The 23,950-nt window shown below is 34.6% G+C and overlaps 1 protein-coding gene across 1 annotated transcript in view; it reads left to right on the top strand.

The window, feature by feature from the left end:
* The window catches only part of LOC145259666 (L-threonine ammonia-lyase-like), a 65,176-nt gene that overhangs the window by 33,605 nt on the left and 7,621 nt on the right, over nucleotides 1–23,950 (top strand). Inside the window, exons 6-11 of the mRNA XM_080117328.1 lie at nucleotides 3,387–3,442; nucleotides 7,477–7,639; nucleotides 10,098–10,188; nucleotides 11,999–12,074; nucleotides 13,211–13,336; nucleotides 15,796–15,963. Of these exons, the coding sequence (XP_079973454.1) occupies nucleotides 3,387–3,442; nucleotides 7,477–7,639; nucleotides 10,098–10,188; nucleotides 11,999–12,074; nucleotides 13,211–13,336; nucleotides 15,796–15,963 (680 nt within the window). The remainder of the gene's footprint in view (nucleotides 1–3,386; nucleotides 3,443–7,476; nucleotides 7,640–10,097; nucleotides 10,189–11,998; nucleotides 12,075–13,210; nucleotides 13,337–15,795; nucleotides 15,964–23,950) is intronic.

Here is a 23,950-nt window from a genome sequence, read left to right as displayed (position 1 = left end):
TAAATTAGTATTTTATACATATCATTTAAATTTCATTAAATTCATTTCATTTAAGATATATGAGAGGTGTTCCAAAAGTAATGACTCCTATTTTTTATTCCGCTCGAATGGATCAGAGGGGACTACAAATTACATTGTTATGATGACTAAATTTACGCATTTATGACCTGAAAGTTACATCTGTTTGTTGCAGATACTGACGATGTAAGACTCTAAGAAAGCGACCCCTTCACGGACGTGTGTCAAAAGCAGAGATGCGTTATTAAATTTCTGACAAAAGTGCATTGAGAATGGTGATGACTATGTAGAAAAATAAATTCTGGAGCACAAAAGTGCACTCATTTTAATGATACTACTCCTGTCTTCGTAGCTCTTCAATTTTTTAAGTTAAAAAATAGGAGTCTTTACTTTTGTAACAACCCTCGTGCGTATTTGAACTTTTAATAGGCTTCTCTCCTCATATGTCATTTAGAGGTGGGAGAACATAGATATTCAGTTCATTGGGAATACATAGAGATTCCGGATCACTTCCATTGTCTTCCCCAGAATATGTTGTACATATGATTTAAATTTTATAAAAGTCGGATATATTTGAAGTTTTAAGAGCATATATATTTATACAAGACCTGTTGTATCATGAATAAAGTAATGGATAAAATTCAGTTGTAAAAATGTCACTCTTCTTGAGGTTGAATTACTTCTACCCAGTCATGGCTGATGGAACAAGAGCATGCTACCCCTGTGGATTAAATAAAGGATTCCATTTAACATCCAGTGCAGATTCCCGAGTTTGACAGAAAATTCCTGAATTCAACAAGATACACCTGAAGAATATATAATAGAATGAAGGCAAAACATGTGGTATAAATTTTTGGAACTAATATTCTCATCTTGGATATTATTTTTATAACGTTTCGACCGATGTAACCTTCATCAGGTGCATTTTGTCGAACTCATGAATGTTTATGTCGAATTCAAGAATCTGGAAGATATCATGAATAATTTTTATTTTATTCTTATTTAATATCACTTGTAGTGAGGATTGAACCTTCAACCTCCGTAAAACTTTCACTTAACAACTTTATTGCGCCAGGTGCTCAAACTAACATGTGACGCAACGGATAAATGGATTAAGCAACAATTAATTACTCAAAACTTCTACGTGATCATGAATGATGAAGAAAAAAAACAATCTCATCTGCTGGCTGAAATAAAGAGCTCTGTTCGAAATTTTGTGCAGATTCCCAAATTCGATATAAAGATTTGCTATTTCAAGAGTGCTACTTCATTTTATAAAGGTATTAACTAGAACCCTCGAGTTTGAATGTACACATCTGAAGAAGTTTATAGATTACACTGGCCTGAGATCGGAGATTAGGTTGGTTGGTTGGTTGGTTATTTTTGTTTTATGGCATATCAACCCTTGTCAGGTTATTTAATGCCGAATCCAGTTATTTTGCAGAAAAATTTTTTAATAGAATATATTTTTTGTTTCAAGTCGGTTTCTATTTAACCCATAGTTGGGACCCTAACAGGGTCCGGGTCAGAGTGGACCTGGGAGCAATGGAAATTAAAGGTTGGCTCCACACTCCCCAAAACCCGCAAGCTGGGGCCTCACCATCGGATATAGTTTAACGGGTGCCCGGAAAACTCGTCCCGGGAAAACTCGTCTCCGGAAAACTTGTACCCAAAAAACTCCCCCCCCCTTTTTACTAGGTAGGAAAACTGGTCCCTTATTGAATAAATATCGATTGAAAACGCATTTTATTACCGTTCTTGAAGGAGATATTGTTTTTAAAAGAAACTATGCACCCCCATAATATTTTTAAAAATTATTTTTAACGCTTGCTTAAAAAAAATAAACTTGATCACGGAGTCAAGATACGAAAAACGAAACCAAATATTTATTTAAAAAATACTCTAGTTTTAACACTTTTTGTGTCATTACGAAAAAAAGAAAGAAAGAAAACACGTATTATCAAAGAAAGCAATTATTTTATTTAGAAGAATTAATTCAGTTTAAATAATAATTCTTGTGTTATTACAAAACAAAAAAGAAAACACGGTCTTGTGTAATTTTGGTATCGCGCTGAAATAATAACGTTATTATTTCGAAAGTCATTCTTAACATCGGGAGGGGAGGGTATCGTTTAAAAGTCATTTCGGGGGCACTTGTGCAGTACTTAAAAATATACAAATTTATTTTCTTTTGGAGGTGGGGGAGGCTCGTTTTAAAACTATATCTACCTCAGTATTTTCTTTAATTTTCGGACATTTTTTGTTAAAAATTATTTACTAAGTAATGTCGAGTCTGACATTACTTGTTATTTCTTTTTAATTAAATAAACTCTTTAAAATAAGTTTAAACACCAAAAAATTACAAAGCTAGGTAGAAAACGAAAACTTAGAAAAATCAATTTATTTTTTTTTAAACAATAAACATTATTATTTTTAACGCTTAAACAATAAACATTATTATTTTTAAACATAATAATAAACATTTTTTTAAATATTATTGGATGTGCATTATTACCTAAAAATATACAAATTTATTTTCTTTGGGGGGGGGCTCGTTTTAAAACTATATCTACCTTAATATTTTCTTTAATTTTCTATTTTTGAGCAATTATCCTCCTAAGACGTGATCCTCTTATGTCGGACATTTTTTGTTCATAAGGAACACTCGACATTACTTTATTTTCTTTTTTTAACTAAATAAACTCTTTAAAATCAGTTGAAATACCAAAAACTTTCAAAGCTAGGTAGAAAACTAAAACTTAGAAAAATTAATTTAATTTTTTTTAAAATAACAGTAAACAAGTAAAAATATTTTTAAAAAATATTATGGGATGTGTATTCTCTTTTAAAAACAATATCTTCTTCAAGAACGGTCATAAAATGTGTTTTCAATCGATATTTATTCAATAAGGGACCAGTTTTCCTACCTAGCAAAAGGGGACGAGTTTTCCGGAGACGAGTTTTCCGGAGACGAGTTTTCCGGAGACAAGTTTTCCGGGGACGAGTTTTCCTAAATTCGTTCTACGCACATGTGTTGTCTCTGAAAAAGAAAAGCAAACAAAAACTACAGGAAAAAAGGAAGTAAAATCGCTGTGTTCGGTTTTTGTAGTATGTGTGAATTTTCTTAAATAAATATTACTTGCGCTGTGATTGGTTGAAATAAATTGCAGATTTCAGTTTTTTGTCCAAACGAAAGTTGATGTATAAAAAGAAATTTCGCTTCTGCTTCCAACAGATTCGTCATAAAATTCCAATTAAGAAAAGTTGTTTGATCTTGTTATTGGGCTTCGTTTTAATTTGCTCCCCGGACAGAGTTATAAACAATACATCTATACTATAGAATAAAATGTTTTATTTTTATTTTTCAGTCTCGTATGTACGCATTGCAAATAGCGAAAGAACAGGGCTTGACTTACATTAATGGGTAAGTTTAGATGAAAGCCGGTCGAATGACGAATAAAGAAGCAGACGTTAATAATTAAAATTAGCGTCACGTGATAAAATTGTATTTTTATTATTTTTAAATGTTGTTACTGGTTTCATACGTGATGTTATTACTTTTAAATTATTGCGTTTTAATAAATAACACGAAAATAATTGCGCGAGCCTTTTCTAGTCTCACACAAAAACACGAGTTCACATCTCAAGCTATATTACTTGTAATACACATACGCGCACACAAACATATGTGTGCACGTCCACACACGTACATATATTCACGTTCGCGTATATACACTCACATTCACGTGTATACACACACACGCTAACGTACACACATGTACTCACACACGCACACACATACGCACACAAGGACAACGTCACTTCCCCTTTCAAAGGAAATCCACACATGCGCAAAAGACCACCGGAAACAAGTATAAAAGCAAGAGCAATAAGCAGCTTCTTCCTTTTAGGACCAGCTTTCGAACTGTACGGTCTACGGACCGACAGCGTGCCTTTTCGACACGCGTGCGCACGCGCGTGCCTCACACCACTTGCTACGATGTGGGACAAAAAGCTAACAGACCATACGTACAGTTTATACGCTTTCTCTCTCCATGAACTGGATTGACATTCTCACTCTTTCTCTCTCTACATATACAACTTGTCCCTGAGAATAGCTTCGCGTAGCTGACTGCTAACTGATGTCAACCCTCTATCCTTTGTCTTTGTCTACACGCTGGACTATCATTCTCATTTCTACTACATCACTCACTTCTCTTCCCACGCGTGAACAAACGATAGTGAGATTAACACACATTTCCTTTTCTTTCTACACCACCAGTCCCGCAACAAACGATGGTTACACCCGCGCGGACATGAACACGTGTCATATCTAAAACATTCATTCTTTCAACAGTAAATAAACGACACGTTTATCTTATCCATCAATTGAGTTTTTGTTTCCTTCAATTCCATTCGTTTCATTATTTTCTTTTGTAACGGGATTGGGATTTATATATCTTAGTCCTCTACATAATATATTTTAAAACCAATTTTTTTTTTTCAAAATTAATTTTAAAACCCAGCATCTAACAATTACGTATGAAACAAGTAATAACATTTTAATATTTTTTCTGTAACAGTGCGAGAACGTTCTTTTGGCGTCTGAGTACACGTGCATGTTTCTTGGCTATCTTTTGAAATTCTCTTGTTTTCTCCAGCTTTTTAGTTCGTTTACTTTTATCATGTGAAGATTTTTTGATGGAGAAGCGAAATGTTTGTGATACATATGGAACATATGGATTATTATTGGCTCACATGGAGCTTTCACACAAGTCAACAAACGATCTGATTGGAAACCTGTGGTATTCTCTGGAAGCTGAGTGACAATAAGTCTCCCCAGACGTCCAGCCCTCTCCACCTCCTTTGATAGCATTTGCAAATGAATTTGCATCATCGCAACAGCCGCTTACCATTGATTTCTCGCTAGTAGTGGCCATTGGTTTATACTGAAATTTGAGTGGCACTCAGCCTCTCCAAGGTCCCAGTTCTCTTTGCGCTTGTCCAGCCGAGGTCTGGTTGGCGCTCGCTTCTTGGTCTTTCAGTCCTTATTGATCCTTCTCGGCCCTTTGGTATCATTTTTTTGGGGGGGAGGGGGGGATCGGTGATGAAACAATGGGGGGGAATGCATGATGGGGGGGGGTGTAGAACTTGTAAATATGCAGTTTCTGTGTTCTTCATTCTCCGTAACGCTTATTCGTTATATTGTCTTGTATTATTCTCCGCATTCAAGGGTTTTCCTTAATATTTCAGTCATTTTCATTATCGTTAGTCGTTGTACTTTTGCAGTTATTCCTCTGATTCCAATTTCTGACATTCTTTTTTCAAAGTTTTTCGGGATTGTTCCTAGTGCTCCTACTATTATCGGTACTATTTGGACTTTCTTCATCATCCAAATCCCTTTTAACTCTCTGGCTAGCTCTGTGTATTTGCTTCGTTTCTCCTTTTCTTTCATACTCACCCTGTGATCAGCTGGGACTGCAAAGTCAACGATTTGACAGGATTTTTCTTTCTTGTTAATTATTACGACATCTGGTCTTCTTGCTTGGATGGGTTTTTCCGTCTGTATGTCCATGTTCCATAGGATTTTGTGGTTCTCGTTTTCAAGTACTGTTGCAGGTTTATGCTTGTACGATTTGTCTGTATGCTCAAAATGCAGTCGTTTACACAATTTCCAGTGTACCACTCTCCCCACTTGGTCATGCCTGTTTTTGTATTCCTTTTGGGCAAGTTTGCTGCATTCGCTTACTATATGGTTTATCGTTTCGTCTTTTTGTCCACAGAGTCTGCATTTGCTGTTTTCTTGTGTTTTATCGATCCTTGCTTTGATATGGTTGGTTCTTATCGAGTTATCTTGTGCTGCAGTTATTAGAGATTCTGTTTCTCGGTTTATATGTCCTTTTCGCATCCATGTCCAGGTGTTTTCATTATTCTCATCTTTTGTCATTCTTATGAATCTTCTGTGGAGTTGTTTCTCTTCCCACTTCTCTTTTCTCGTTTTGTCATTTGTCTCTCTGTTTTCTGTTTTTTTATTTTTTTTCAGTATCTCTCGCTGCCATAATTATTCTTTCAGTGTTTTGCATTATGTATTTTTTCTAGTTCTTTTGTCGTGTCCTTCACACAGTCTTCTATAGAGATCAGTCCCCTCCCACCATCTTTCCTTTTCACGTAGAGTCTGTCAATATCGTCCTTTGGGTGTAGTGCATTATGCATGGTCATGAGTTTCCTGGTTTTCTGGTCGAGTTGTCTCAGTTCTTCTTTTGTCCACCCTATAAACGGCCCAGAGTATCTTACTAGTGATACTGCCCATGTATTAATACCTTTTATTAGGTTTCTACTATATAATTTAGTTTCCGGGAGTTTTCTTGTTCTCCTGAGGTATTCCTTTCCAACTTTCTCTTTCATTTCTGTTGCTCTGATGGTGTCCACTTCCAGAATTCCCATGTATTTATAGTAGTCTTGTTCCCCTAGTGCCCTCATTTCTGTTTGGTTGGGTAGTTCCATGCCTTCTGTCGTTTCCAGTTTTCCCTTTCTTATAACTAGTTGTGCGCACTTTTCCATTCCAAATTCCATTTGGATATCTTGGCTGAAGATTCTGGAGGTGTTAATTAGTGTCTCTAGCTCCTTTTTGGTCCATGCAAAAAGTTTCAGATTGTCCATGTACATCAGGTGGTTCATTTTTTCCTCTGAACTTGTATCCGGCTTGGCACTTTCTCAGAATACTGTTTAAGAGCGTCATGGCTATGATGAACAGAAGTGGTGATAGTCTCCTTGGAAGATGCCTCTTTGTATGTTAATTTCTGTTATGTGTTGTGCATCAGCTGTCAATTCCAATCTCCATGTTTTCATTGCATATTATTATTATCATTATTATTATTATTATTATTATTATTATTATTATTATTATTTATTTATTTATTTTATTATTATTATTATTATTATTTATTTATTTTATTATCATTATTATTAATGTTATTATTATTATTATTTATTTTATTATTATTATCATTATTATTAATACTATTATTATTATTATTATCATTATTATTAATATTATTATATTATTATCATTATTATTAATATTATTATTATTATTTATTTATTTATTTTATTATTATTATCATTATTATTAATATTATTATTATTATTATCATTATTATTAATATTATTATATTATTATCATTATTATTAATATTAATATTATCATTATTATTATTATTAGTATTAATATTAATATTATTATTATTATTAATACTATCATTATTATTATTATTATTATTATTATTATAACACATAGAAGATCGTTCATGTATTTATGTGTGTGAATAAATTAAAGGTCGACTTACGATCAAATATTTAAGAGGTCATCATGACATCATTTATCGACTTTATCCATTTTTTTCTAGTTCCCATTGTTATTGATTATATTTTATTTCTCGCCTATTTCTGTCTCCATAGGTATGACCATCCACATATCTTGGCTGGTGCTGGCACAATGGGTCTCGAAATTGTCGACCAAGTCCCTGACCTCGATGCCTGCATCATTCCCATTGGAGGTGGAGGACTCATTGCCGGTAGTGCTGTCGCCCTCAAGTTCTTCGTGCCAACCTGTAAAATATATGCAAGTCCTTCGTCTTCTATTCCTTGTTTTGCTTAATTCTATTTTAATACAAACATTTTATTTATGTACCAGCGTACAAATTCTGCCCCAATCCCCACCGACAAACCTTCTTAACAAAAACTCGTTTTCTACAAATACTGCAAAGAACTTTGTTTTTTACTTTGTGTACCTAAAATCAAACGGAATTTTCATGAACAAAGTTTCTTTCTGAAAACTTCTCACCGATGGAACACATTATTGCGAGAATATTTCTCTACAGATTACAAAATTATCGTTTTTCAGTCTAATGCCAACAAATATCTATCATGTCGTCCTGTGAATCAATCCTTTCATAATATTGTTCTATCATCCAGTTAAAAATCTCACTAATACTAAGAGTCGCCACTTATCAAGGCACAAATACCACTCAAGATAAGGATTAATGGGTGTCAGATAGATGGTGAGATCATGCAGTGATGATTAGTAATGGCGATGGAAGTTTGGCAGAAGGCAATTATTTAAGAGAAAAGCTCAACAAAAATTTGTTCACATTAAACTTGAAAACGATAATTGTAGTCAGTTGGGAAGCAGCTCTGCGGTATTTTGTTCCACAGACAAGCACTTCTAAGAAAGAAACAGCTCATAGAAGTTTTGTTTAGTTTTAGGCACAGAGAGAGAGAAAGAAAAATTACTAACAGTTAAAAGAAAGCCTTCTTTCAAAAATGACGGGTAAAATATGCTTCACCAGTGTTCGTACTGATGTCATATATATAAAATTATTATTTCATATATAAATTGGTATTCTCATTTCTGAGAGTCTAGAAAAAAAAAAAAACTACCGTTGAGTTGTTATTTAAAGTTGATTTGTGATAACTTTTCTCTTATTGCAATTACAAGTATTTAATATACATAGAAATCATAGTAGCACTCAAGAGACCTTCGTTATAATTAGGTAAGCTCTTTAGGAAAAATACTATTAAACTATGTCTCTACACTTCTCGCATATCGGTTACGCATCTGCGGAATTCCGAGATTCACGTTGTTGGTTAGGCGACTAACATTTATAAACATAATTTAAAATCATACGTGCTCTCTTTTGGTGTCTCATGCATCGGCAGTGATTCTGAAATCAAAAGGCGACAAAGCAACCTCAAACGATTAAGGAACACATTCTTAGTGGAAATTGACGGTTTTATTCAGCTAAGTTCGTGTCTGCTGTATAAAAACAAAGGTGTGACAAAGAGAGAGAATACGACAGGAGATCCACAGTTTTGTTCAAACGAATTTTAAAACAGCTTAGCCATGCAACGTTGTCATTACATGTTAACACAGACCCATGCAGAGACAGTCGCAAAGAAACAAAAAAGTAAAGAAATTCGACTTGGCTTTCTCCATTGGCATAAAAGGCATTTATTCATGGTACTTTCCAAAATAATGCATTGCATCTTGTTTTAAAATTCTGTTAGTTTGCCATGTACTTAAAAAAAAACCCTGCTATCTCGACACATCCCATCCAGTCCCTCATGCCGTCATATGTCCATCTCTCATCAGCCGCTATTTTGGTCCTCTCCCCATGTGGTGTTTTTTTTTTCTCTGCTTTTCTTTCCCTTTTCTTCCTTCACTGTGATGTCAGTTTGCATAGTGACTTGGTCATATGCATACTTGTCATGTGACTGTTGCAGATAAATACATGTCAGCAACTCTGTTATAGTAATATCTGGTCACGACATTTATTCATTGGAGACTGGCTGATTTTGCTTTCTCATATCCGCCATCTTATGTCATTTACGTTGAGTTATTGTTCCCATGTGAGACGATTAACCGTCTGAACCGGACTTACTTCGCATTTCGTTTACATGACAAACTTCTCTTTAGATGTGGATTTATTGTATTATTTGAATTATTCAGATTACTGTTCTCATCTTGAGTGTTATTTTCACAACGTTTTCATCGATATAGCTCGAACTTCACGTGTCTCTTGTCGAATGGTGGAAGCTTTTTGCTGAACTCAAGACCCTGAACAGTTGCTTTCATTATTACCATCAGTTGTATAGTCACAGTCTTCCCTTTGATTCTAATTTCTCCTTATCTTTTTTCGAGGTTTTTCAGGACTGTTTCTAGTATTCTAACAATTGATATTATATTGACTTTCTTCATGTTCCATATTGTTATCATTATAATTATTATTATTAGTAGTAGTAGTAGTAGTAGTATTGCACTCACTAGGAGTTCTCACACATATCATCATCAGAGATTGCTCACTGACAACAACCTGAAGTCTGAGTGACAACAAGTCTCTGCAGATTTCGAGTACTCATCAATTCAGTCGATAATTTTGCAAATAAATTTGCATCATCGCAACAGCTGTTTTCCATTGACTTCTCATTCATTATTATTATTATTATTACTATTATTATTATTATTATTATTATCATCATCATTATCATTATTATCATTATTTTTTTTTTTTTTTTTTCAGGGTGTTGAATCTGAATGTTGCGCCAGTTTCACGGAAGCTTTAAAGCATGGAGAACCCGTATACACAAAACCCCAATCAACGTTGGCCGATGGTAAAAAAAGAATGCATTCGCACATGTGACGATACAGATGATTTAATCTTTTGATTTTGTTTGTAAACTAGGATTAATAAACCTCACATTAAAACAAATCAGTACAGATTGAATCCGCCTGTAACATTTCAAAATAAAAAAAAAATAATCTGAAATACTTTTTATCAAAGAAAATGTATTACTGAAATTTGATATGCAAGTAAATGTTAGAAAGAAAAAGTTCACTATTTATTCCAATTTTTTAATGTGTTTACGGTATAGCGTCTAAGTCTCACATCTATAAAGGAGGGGGGGGGAGGATTACTGCGTTGTACACTTTCAGTTTTGTATTCTAACTTATGTTGTGCTGACTGAACACTGTTTTGGAGTCTTTGTAAAGTTCGGCTTGCTTTACTAATTCGTGCATAGATTTCACTGTCCAAGGAGCCGTTACAGAAGATGTTGTTTCCTAGATATTTAGAGTGTTTCACATTCTTCAGTTGAGTGTCGTCAATGATGATGGTCGGGATTTGGTGGTTTGTTTCTGGTGCAGGTTGACAAAGTACCTCAATTTTACTAAGGTTGATTGTTAGGCCATATAGTTTGGAAGCTTCTGAAAAGCAGTTTAACATAAATTGCAGATGAGATTCAGAAAGTGCAACACAGAGCACAGTCGCTGACAAAGAGAATTTCTTAGATGAGGTCTGGAAGGCTCTCGGTCTTGGAATTGAGTTGATGCAGATCAAAAAGTGAGCCATCCAGACGGTAGCGAATGTAGACTCCTTGCTCCAAATCTTTCACTGTGTGAGACAGAATGCGAGTGAAGAAATTGTTGAAGAGTATTGGTGCTAGTATGCAGTCTTACATCATTCCATCGCTGATCTCAAAAGTCTCAGATTCTATGCCATTGTGGAGAATTTGACCTATCATGCCATCATGGAAGAGCCTAATCATTGAAATAAATCTCAGTGGACATCCAGTATGCCCAAGCATAGTCCCAAGAGCCTTCCTGCTCACTGTGTCAAAAGCCTTCATAAAGTCAATGAAGACTGTACAGAGACATGTTTTATTCTATACACTTCTCTTGAAGTTGTTTCAAAGCAAAAATTATATCGATGATGCTTTTCCCAGATCTAAAACTGCATTGTACCTCTGGCAAGTTCTTTTCAGAGACAGTGATGAGTCGATTGAAAATGACTCTGGCAAATACTTTCCCAGCGATGGAAAGAAGTGATATACCTCTGTAATTTGCACAATCAGTTTTGCTACCCTTTTTCTTATAAAGGGAAACGATCAAGGCATCTTGAAAGTCATCTGGCATCTTCTTCTCCTTCCAGATACTTTGCAATAGATTATGAAAGACTTTAAATGCGTTTGGGCTTGATGTCTTGTAGATTTCAGCAGATATTCCCTCCTTTTTAGTTGCTTTGCTTGAGTTTGTGTGGATGATTGTTTTCTTGATTTCTGCCACTGTTGGCAGCTCAGCAATGGTATCCTAAATTACTTGCTCAGGGATCTGATTGTGTACATCCGTGTTGACTGAAGATGGTCCGCTTAGCAGATTCTTAAAGTGTTGTCAGCAATTACAATCCTTCTTGTAAGAAGAGATACTAAAGAAGAGATTGAGGGTTCATTAGTCTAAAATATAAAAAATATAAAGGATATTTTTTACTCTGACATGTTAAAATAAGATCATAAATCAGTTATAAAAGCCATTGATTTTGAAAGGAAATTTAAAGCGAAAACCAGTATTTCTTCTGTATATTTAATAGATATGTTGCATATAGCAGATAAGTAAACTGTTAATGCATGAGATTGCTTTTTTTACCAGGTCTTGCAGTTCCCATGGTTGGTGTCAATGCATTTGCAACTGCATCCAAAGTTGTCGACAAGGTCATCACGGTCAAGTAAATGTCTTTACCTAATATTGAACTTTTTTCTTGAAAACAATATAAAAATTTCAATTCTTTAAATACAATAAATAAAATACGTGGTTGGCCTAATGGATATGATTTCAGACTGTGGAATCAGTGATTCTAACCACTTGACTATGATGTGGACGTTGTTGACACATTATTTCTCAATACTTTTATATAAACATTGTCGAATCCTAGAAATGTGTTAATTTCATCACTATGGGAAAGTAAACGCTTGAAGTTTAATATTTTTTAATAACGTCATAGAATATACTATTTGGATTATTCAAACTACTACTCTCATATTGAATGTTATTCTCGCCACGTTTTAGTCAAAGTAACCTTCATAACCCTAACCATGGGATGTGACAATAGGGAAGTAAATACCGACATGACTCATGATCTGATCATGTCACGTTCAAATTTTGTCAGCATTATAGCACCACTTTCATGATATAAGCTTTCATGTGGTCCTTACCATAAAAAACTAATTCTACACAGAAACAGGGGAGATGTAATTAATGCAAACAATGGAATCGAACTGATTACTTTGTACGAATTTATGTTTTTTATAGAATCCTGGATGAAAAACGTCAACAGATGTAAACAATGAATAGTAAACTTAGTTCTGTTTCTTTCAAACAACACCTGATTTCTCTTTTTTTTATCTGGGAGATCACCACTTATCAAGGTGAGGAGGCTACTCTAGGATAAAGGTTAAGTGGCGAGACAACAAGATCAGTTATGGTGGAACTTGGAAAGTGCATACATTATTTAAAAGAAGGGCTCAATAGGAATTTATACACATTAGATTTGAAGACCATGTTATAGTCAACCGAGAAGCAGAATCACGGTATTATGTTCCGCAGAGAGACATTTCTGGAAAATAAACTTTGCTCATGGAATTTTAGTTTTAGGCACCAATGGGGGGGGGGTGATGGAGGTTGTTGGTGGTTGCTATAGCTTTGCAAGTATTTGTTGTGAACGTTACTGATAATTGTTCAATAACTTTTCATCTTGTTATATTATCTGACCCTACAAATAAATTATGTTATTTGTACAATTCCTTATTAAAATGCCATCACATTCCAGCATACAAACTGAATCAATTCTTTCTTATATTTTAGCGAAAATTTTATTGCTTTGTCCATTTTGCGATTAGTGGAACAAGAAAAGGCAGTTGTGGAAGGAGCCGGTGCTGTTGGTCTGGCCGCGATATTGCAGAATCTGTGTCCAGAATTGCTTGGGAAAAAGTAAGTCTACTTGACTATGATGCAGACACTGATCGATCTTAATGTTAAGATTTTGTAAATATAACCCTATAAATTACAGTGTTATACGAATATATATAATTTTTAAACAAAGTCGATCAAGGTTATCTCCCTTAAATCGAGTCAAACCTAAGGGATATAACTGTTAACATAAAAAAATTTATTTTATGGATTTTTTTTTTTTTTTTTTTTTTCCGTTTTTAATATATCTTATCAATTTTGTATCGATATGGATTCTCAATAATGTTTTAAAACTATAATTCATGGCAGTTATGGCTCCCAGAATCATGACGTATATTACTGTCACATACTTTTGTTAATACATTTTTTTTTAAATATACCACTTTGTCATGATTATTACCGGCTTGCAAAGCTACAAAAAGACTACACACACACACACACGCACGCGCGCGCGCATATATATATATATATATATATATATATATATATATATATATATATATATAAAGCTGTGTGTGTGTGTGTGTGTGTGTGTGTGTGTGTGTGTGTGTGTGTGTGTGTGGTCACGAATAGGCTCCTTGACTATTTTAAAAAACTGATTACATATAATGATAGAAGATGTATCGAGACACAGGAATGGGTATGTTTGATCTGGCAGAACGGTGGTTCATAAAAATTATGGGGCCTGCATTCGCGCCTGGTCCACAAAGTATGGAAATAAAAAATTTAAAATTAAAAAAAAAAACGTTTACAAGTGTTTTTTTTATATAGATGTACATAAGAATATTTTGATAAATATGTTTTAACTTAAATAGGGATGGTATAATAAAATTGTGGGGTCTGCGTTCGCGCCATAGAATGGAAATAAGCACAAACTTTAATAAAGACTTTTCATATCTATCTGCGTAAGTATACTTTGATAATTATGTTTCAGTTTGAAGAAATATGGTATAATAAAATTATGGAGTGTTCGTTCACGCCTGACCTCCATAGAATGGAAATATATCACAAAGTTTAACAAGGTTTGTTTTTTTTTAAATATTGTGAGAAGTGTTTCAGTGTGAACAGGTATGGTATAATAAATTATGGGGTTTATCTATTTTATTTTTACTTTCATCATATTTTGCTTTGGTTGTGATACCCCCCAAATTCGAAGCTATCTCTTTACAACCCTTCCTTTTCATAATCTATCATACTTTCATAAATCAGAGTCCATTTTCTGTAGGCTGTTTTTGAACCCAGTCAACGACGGGTACTTTTGTTAGTATATATATATATATATATATATATATATATATATATATATATATATATATATATATATATATATACAAAATTGATTAGGTCTCTTAAAAACGAAAAAAATAATAAAATTAATTAAAATAGAAACAATAACAGAAAAAAATAATAACGGAATGAATTAAAATAGAAAATAACAATGAATGTTGCCTGTTTTAATCGGTACAGCACTGTACCGATTAAAACAGATAACATTCATTGTTTTTATTTTAATTCATTCTGTTATTACATATAACTACAAGTAAATCCTGACCAAATATTCAAAATAATATAGTATTCACCAATCAAATAAGTGCCGTCAGAATAATTAACTCACGCTGATTTATACAAGGAATTCTGCACTTTATCCATGATATTATCCCTAGTAATAACACTATTTATTACTCCACCAGACTAGATGAATTCTTGTCCTGGAATCCAGTTAGACCAAAAGAAAGATATATTAGAATGTAGTTAACTGGTCAATTAGGTAAAGTGAAATTTATATTTTTGACTTCTTTACTAATGTTTGAAAGGTAAAGAAGAAGAATTTTGGTAGAATATGTGAATATCTATGTATTTCATATAGAAAAAATGTGCTAGCTCGAGGAAAGGGCCCCTTAATTTCTGAGAACTTCGACTGAAGTAAATTGAAACAAAAGTAATAATCATTTGTAAAAAAAATCCAACATTTGTCTATCCATTTGTACAGATGTTCATTATTTTATTAAGTGCTCTTTCATGTAATGCCATAACTAACAATTTTTTTAGCTCGGTTATACTAGTAATTTGCTAATATCTTTCTTTCCTCTGAAGAGAAGAATAGCATTCTTTGAAACTCAGTGGATTAAGGATTTTTTAATAAATTTTTTCAGGGAGTATTCTGTTGAATAATAAATTTCCTTATAAATTTTAATTTACAGTCTGATTTCTTTTCCTTATGACAAACTCTATTTCGTATTGTTTTATTGGGTTTTTTATTTGGTCGAGATTGCTATATAAATATTAATATTTATATAGCAATCTCGACTTATAACTAATATAAATATTAATATTTATATTAGTTATAAGTTTACACTTGCTTTTATCTGTTAAACTTTTCATTCCTATCGCTTGAATTGATTGTATAATTACACTACAGATTCTTTCATTTCTATTTTGATTTATTCCGTTATTACATATGACTCTTTTCATATCTACAGGGTTGTGGTAGCTTTATGTGGCGGTAACATAGATACACCTGCCCTTGGGAGAGTACTGGAACGAGGATTGGCTGCTGATGGAAGATTGATTAAATTTGTGACTACCATCAGCGATCGACCAGGAGGATTGGCTGAACTAACTCGACTTATATCCAGTATCGGAATAAGGTAAGATTCACACTTCTTTATTAAAATGGTACACCCACCAGATCTAGTCGGTTCAACTAGTATATATATATATATATATATATATATATATATATATATATATATATATATATATATATAATTTTCAGAATGAGAAATTATATAATTATTTCCACAGCAAAACAACATCGCAACTCACAAGAGCCATCACAGCCAACAAACCGGAAGTCCAAGATTCGAGTCTCACCCTCATTAGGGCTCATCAGTTAGAGATATCTAAACTCGGAATTCGAAACCCGAGCCTCTTGCCTGCGAGGCAAGTACTCTGCCACATGAGCAAACATGCCCCACACACAAGGAAGTCCATTAACTAACACAGATCAAGCAAACCGCAGTGAAATCCGACTATGGAACAGACCTACTACATCTCGAACAAGGGATGTGGTCATCCAACCAAGCTATAACTCATGGAAAATTCTATGCAGCTTAACTGCCATATTTTGCCTGTTTTATCTTAGTGAGGATTCGTCAAGCTATTGCATGGAGTCAGTGTTGGTTTGTGTTTTTATATATTTGTGTTGGAAAATGACTTATTTTAATTTGTTCTTTGTTTTTGTTTTTTTGCTTACATTTTATTTAATACTAATTATTTAGTTGTTTATTGATTATTATAATTTTAATTTACCTCTTTTGTTGTTGTTATTATTTAAATTTTTTATTTATTTATTTTTGTGTGTGTTGTTATATATATATATATACATATATATATATATATATATATATATATATATAGAGAGAGAGAGAGAGAGAGAGAGAGATAGATAGATAGATAGATAGATAGATAGATAGATAGATAGATAGATAGATAGATAGATAGATAGACAAGAGTAGACATACATAAATAGATAGATGGATAGATAGGTAGATATTAATAGGTGAGGACATACGGATATATTCACAGTAAAGGAACTAGGTATAGAAAGATAGCTGACAATTGGAGAGTTAGACAGAGAAATAGAAATGGAGTTAGGAATAGATATACATAAATAGATAGTTAGACAGATAGTGAGAGGGAGATAGAGTGAGAAATAAGATAGAAAAGGATAGATGTATGTAGAGACAGACGGGTAGTTAGCTATCTAGAGAGGCCGGTGAATAGATAGGGATATAGACAGATAGTGAGATAGATAGATTGAAATATAGATAGGAACACAGAATTATATATATGTGTATGCGTGTGCATGTATGTATGGATGGATATGTATATGTGTCTGTTTGCATGTATATGGGTATATGGTTGTGTGTGTGCATGTAGATAAGTTTTTATGTGTATATATATACACACACACACACACGCACACATACATGACAGGAAAGAATAGACACCCATAGAAACATTTAATTTCAATAAACATATAATTTATACAAAAAATCAAAAATAAATGGTCACAAATTTAATAATTAATACGTGGCTGACATTCCCTTTGTTGTTTTATCTATTTTATTTTTACTTTCATCATATTTTGCTTGGGTTTTGAAACCCCCAAATCCAACCCAAATTTACAACCCTTCCTTTTCATAACCTATCATACTTTCATAAATCAGAATTCATTTTCTGTAGGCTATTTTTGAACCCAGTCAACGACGGGTACTTTTGCTAGTATATATATATATATATATATATATATATATATATATATATATATATATATATATATATATATATATATATATATTAAAAACGAAAAAAAATCCATTAATTAATTTTTTTATATTAGCAGTTATATCCCTTAGATGTGGCCCGATTGAAGGGAGATAACCTTGATTGACTTTCTTATATAAGTATATACATTTCAGGTACGGGCAAAAATGGGCGGGCAAAAATAAGGGGACTTAGTTTTGAAAGCCGATTTATCATAATTTTTTTTGTAGGTTTCCGACAACTTTTTGATTGTATTTGAAAGATTAGAGACTAAAGTTAATTTCCTAAAGGAAAAAAATATTTGTACACGTGAAAAAAAAAGTTATGAAAATGTGTTCACGGCGAGCTAACCATTAAACAATTCAGCTAAATGCTGAAGAAGTTAAATAAATTCATTGTAAAAAGCCTTTAAAAGATAAATATTAGTTTTCTGGGTCTATTTCAAAGATAATTAGTAAAGTAAAGTCCCAATATATTTAATTAAATAAAAAAAAAAAACTTGTTTATACAAAATACAGCTTAATTAGCTCTCAAAAAGCAAGTAATTATGCCGTTCGGCAAAACGCAACCGATAAGTTTTTAAACACGAACATTTCAGCCAATCAAAACGCTGTTTCAAAATGAAGTCATGATTGTAAAAGGAGGTAGAAGTGTCATATTTATCCCCCCCCCCCCCGGACGTGCATTGTTACATTCCTATTTTGATCGTTTGTATCCATTTTTATCATTTTTTAATTTAATTATTTTTTATGTTCCTGTTTTTAAATTAATTTTTTTTTATTGTTCGAGATTATATAAAAATTATGTTACACCGAATGTTTCACATTCTTGCGAGCAAGGAAATTATTAAAATCTTGCATATGAAAATTATGCGAAGTCTGTAATTTTTAAAAAAAAAGTAGAAATATTTTTGCTTTTTATATTTTTTTGTGTGAAAATATTAAATAAACAATGCTTAATTCAATGGTAATATCGGTAGTTTGAGAAATTCATTTTTCTTCGAATTCATTAATACGGACTTTGGGCTTTTTTCGTAATGTTCCTGTAAAAATTTTTTTTTTTTTTATTGTTACAAATTACGATGCTTTATTTATATAAAAAAAGCAAAAATAAATTCTTGCGTTTTTTATTTACTACTGAAAACCATAACTTTAGTAGATGTATTTTTTGTTTAAACAAAATAATACATTTCCACTCAGATGTAAATAAAAATAATTAGTTCATTATATTCCGCGATCATTATTTGATAAATACTGAAAATTTAATTAAAATTCGTTAATTCACTGATTTTTGGTGAATTTTTAAGTAAAGAGAGGGGTCAAAATGTTTATAGATTTGAACATCGCCATTCATTTTGCCGTACCTATTATATTCCTATGACACTATCTAATTTAAAGTGTCATATTTAAAAACATCTTTACATTCAGATCGATACAGCATTGCAGAATGTAGTCGTCTCAAAAATAATAAGAATTACTATAGATTTTGTACGTCCATAATACATGGAGAGTAGACAATGCATTGTGGGTGTGTTATCAGCAGCTCCCGTTACTCTCGCTTCTCCTAATTTGTCCCTCAGTCCTCATTTTTATGAGTGATTTTTCTGATAAAAGGAGACGAAAAAGCTGTATTCTAGGTTGGCAGTATTTTGTGTGAACAGTCGCCAGAGTTATCAGAAATTTTCTGTTTCTATGTATATCCTTGTAACCATGTCACTAGTAAGGGTGTTGGATTTAAACGTTTTTATCTGGGCTGACGTTTTCCGCCTGATAGTCAGGGACCCAAACCTTGGATTAACCACTAAGGAGGCTGTCCTATCAGCAGGTGCAAAGTACTGGGGCTACTATATTGCCATTTAGTGAATGGATTCTGGACCATGCAGTAGCTTCTGGTGGGGCCTCTCGATGCCATACTAGTGGGTAACTGTTACGGCTTTACCTTATCATATATATCATCATATGCTACAAAAAAAATGTATGTCTTCATTTTTTTTCTTTCTTACTTTCCTTCTCTGCCCTGCTTTAAGTAAGTCTGTCGACCTATTCCACAAATCCCAAAACACCATCATTAAAAGTTTCCAGAAACAATACACGATTAAACCTGGATCTCGAATACCATGTCTCCTTCTCCAACATCAGGGGTTTAGGTTCCAACATTCCAGAGGTTTAAACCCAACTACAGGAGACTATTATTCCTAAGCGAAACTGACATTGGATCGACTATTTCCCTAGATGAGTTCGTAGTTAAAGGATATTCTAAATTACCCTATGTGTGTTTCCGTGTTGTACTTGCTCACATTACCGTGTTTATATTTGTTCTCTATCGCCCCCCCCACAACAGTGGAGTTACTATCTTAAAAAGCATATCTGAGAAAATTGACCACATCCTGTCTGCTCATCCTTCAGCTAATATTCACGTCTGTGGAGACTTCAATGTTCACAATGTGGAATGGTTAACCCACTCAAACAAGACATGACGAGGGAAGGTTCTGTCATGATTTCTCCATAGCTTATGGCCTCACTCAGATTGTTCACGAACCCACCCATGTGGTTGACACTGATGGCCAGTATATCAGTCTCCTAGACCTTTTTCTCACAACTTGCCCTGAGCTATGTTCATCTTCCGTTCTGTCTCCACTGGGATCTTCCGACCACTCGGTTTTATCAGTTAAGATAAAAACGAAATGCAATAGATCCTCAGACATACCTCTCCATTTTACGGTCTATCGATACACTATGGCTGGCTGGGATAGCTTCTGTACATTTATATCGGATCTACCTCTGCGTTCTATGTTTAGAAAGTATGTGTCTTCTCTAGTATCAGACCTGACGGAATGGTTAATTGTAGGTATAGACCGTTTCATCTCCTCGAAAAAATTCCAGCAAAAACTTAATAGCCAACCATGGTTCTCTCCAGAATGTGTTGCTACCATTGCGCACAGAAATCACTTTTTCCATTGCTTCTAACGTAATAGATGTACTGAGACTAAAGCCGTTTTCAGGACTGCCAGCAACCACTGTAAAAATGCAAGAGAATTGTATGCTCAGTCCGTCGAGTCCAAAGTAGCTGAGTAGCAGCTTGGTAATCATCAGTTTTTGGCAAATAGCGAACAGGATCCTGAACAGGAGCGTGTGCTCTATCCCAACTATCATCAATGGACCTGAGAACTTTGCAGCTAATTCTAGACTATATCACCAAGGCCGTCAACCCCCAGTATTTCCTCCTGTATCAAAAAACACTCCATGCGGCATACAAATATCTGTGCGTGATGTTGCCAAGCTAATCAAAAACCTTGACTCCAGTAAAGCAACTGGCTCCGACGACATTCCTATTATAGTGCTAAAAAAAGTTTCAACCAGAACTAGCTTCCATACTTACAAAGCTGTTTAAGCGTTGTCTTAAGGAGAATTGCTTCCCAACACCCTGGAAAACCTCGTCAGTACACCTTGTATTCAAGAATTCAGGTGATCGGTCATCAATTATAAGTCTTCTTGTGCGTCATGAGTAAGCTGCTGGAATTTGTATTAAATAGAGAAGTAGTAAACCACCTCAGTAAAATTAAACTTCTTAGATGCATGCAATATGGTTTCCGTTCTGCTAGATCTACAGTAGATGTGCTTACGGTTATATCTAATAGGATTAGCGAATCTATTGATGGAGGCTTCCTTTCTAGGGCAGTTGATCTTGACATAGCAAAGGCCTTTGATAGAGTATGGCATAAAGGTCTACTTCACAAGATCTCTAGTTACTGTATAGCTGGAAATGTCTTCTCAGTTATTAAATCATTTCTGTCGGATAGGTTCATAAGACTAGTGGTTGATGAGCAGAAATGAGAAGCTCACAGTATTAATGCTGGAGTCTCTCAGTGGTTTATCCTGGGCCCAACTCTCTTCCTAATCTACATCAATGATCTTCGAAATCATATCCTTAGATCATTCATAGGCATTTATGCTATGACACTACTATCTATGGCAACACATCAAAGACTATAAATGACTAAGTTCTCTCTGATTCTCTCTCCTCTGATCTTGAGCGTGTGGTACAATGGGGAAAGAGGTGGCTGGTTACTTTTAATGCATCTAAAACCAAGCTTCTCTCTTTACATCATCAATGCTCTGATCCCCATCTGGCATCAATTGAAATGAATGGCTCTCATCTTTAGGAGGCTCCATGTTTTAACAAGTTCCTGGGCTTGACCTTTACTCCTTATATGAAATGGAACACGTACATCAAATCTGTAACCAAGGTCACTGGGAAAATGGTGGGATCCTTCTATCGATCCAGAAGATATCTCACTGCTGATGCAATTCTCTACCTTTATAAGAGCCAGGTACGTCCAAGGATGGAGTACTGTTGCCACATCTGGGCAGGAGTTGCTAGAAAAACTTATCCTGCCTTGACAGAGTTCAAAATAGACTTTGTAGCCTAGTAGGGATGCCCTTTTCTCTTCCCTGTCTCCTCTTTCTTACAGAAGAGACGTTGCGAGCTTGTCTCTGCTCTATCGTTATTTTCATAGCAAGTGCTCGACTGAGCTCCAATTTATGGTCCCCCTCTCGCCGAACTTTCATGAGAAACACTCGTCTACCTGAAAACACTATCAATAATTTCCCCCACTCTTTATCTGTGCCTAAACCTAAACGTAGATTCCATGAACAAAGCTTTTTTCTTAGAACTGCATGCCTGTGGAACTCTCTTCCATTTGCCTGCTTTCCGGCTGACTATAATATGGTCGTCTTCAAGTCCAACATAAACAAGTTCTTGATGAGCCGTCCCCCTTAAGTAATCCTGCTGGAAAACCGCCTCTGTGGTACCAGTCTTCAAGAATTCTGATGAAAGAACTGACCCACTAAATTATCGCCCCATTAGCCTCCTGCTTTTCGCCAAAATATTTGAGTCCTTAGTTAATCAAGCCCTAGTCCAGCACCTAACAGCTGCTAAACTCCTGACTGACAAACAATATCGATTCAGGCAAGCCCATTCAACAGCAGATATCTTAGCTGTAGTTTCTGAACGTATATACCGTTCATTCAATAAAACAGGGGAGGGTAGAGCGGTGGCCCTTGATATATCTAAGGCCTTTGACAGGGTATGGCACGATGGTCTTCTAAGGAAAATTAGATCATATGGAATCACTGGAAGAATTCATAATGTAATTAAATCCTTCTTAAGTAATAGAAAAATCAAAGTTGTCCTCGACGGTCGTACATCCAAACAATATGACATAAATGCGGGAGTACCTCAGGGGTCTATCCTTGGACCTCTATTATTCCTGATATTCATAAATGACCTCCCTGATAAAATTGTTTCGGAGATGGGTATATTTGCCGATGACACCACTCTCTATAACAGATATGAGGGGAAAACAAATAAACACATATCCAAGTAAATGGCAGAAACACTAGAGGATGACCTCCAATCCGTAGTGGAATGGAGACAAAAATGGTTGGTCACATTCAATGCTGCTAAGACTAAACTTGTTTCCTTCAATAACTACAAGAAACCTTCTCTACCACCAATAGCAATGGCCAAGAACACATTGCCTGAAAGTACTTCTTTTAAACTCCTCGGCCTAACGTTTACAGGGAATATGAACTGGAATAGATACATTGAGAGCATTGCCAAGGCTGCTGCAAGGAAGGTTGGCTCCCTCTACCGTGCTAGAAAACTACTTACGCCTGACAGTATCCTATATCTCTATAAGGCCACCATTCGCCCATGTATGGAGTACTGTTGTCACATCTGAGCTGGTGCATCTGCTGCTTGTCTCTCGCTCCTGGACAGGGTTCAAAAGAGAGTCGCCAATCTGATAGGTCCTGAACTGTCAGCTAGGCTTCAGCCTCTGTCCCATCGACGAGATGTTGCATTCCTCTGCCTGTTCTACAAATACTTTAATGGTGAATGCTCTGACGAACTGCAAACACTTGTACCTCCCCGACGTAACTACCCCCGACAAACCCGACAAGCTACTAAGTCTCATCCCTTTACAGTAGAGATCCCTTTTACTCCAATAGTTTCTTCCCCAGAACTACGGGTCTTTGGAACTCCCTTCCGGGATTCTGCTTTCCCAACTGCAATGATATGCAGAAGTTCAAGTGTAATGTTAACAAACATCTTTCTACTCATCTCCTTTCATAATGACCCCGCTAATTAAGTCCCTGATAGTAGCCCCCTGCTTCAAAGTGGCACTGTGCCTTGTTTGGGGTGAAAATTGAATAAAAAATAAAAAAAAAACAATTTACCAAATTTCCACTACAAGCAATTACTACGTCATTGTCCCATTGACCACTGTACACTTATTAATCCTTA

Source organism: Euprymna scolopes, chromosome 3 (assembly GCF_053919585.1).
Source record: "Euprymna scolopes isolate OS-2025 chromosome 3, ASM5391958v1, whole genome shotgun sequence".
NCBI lineage: Eukaryota > Metazoa > Mollusca > Cephalopoda > Sepiida > Sepiolidae > Euprymna > Euprymna scolopes.
Note: the sequence above shows the minus strand (reverse complement) of the source record. Positions and strands in the feature narration are given on the sequence as shown.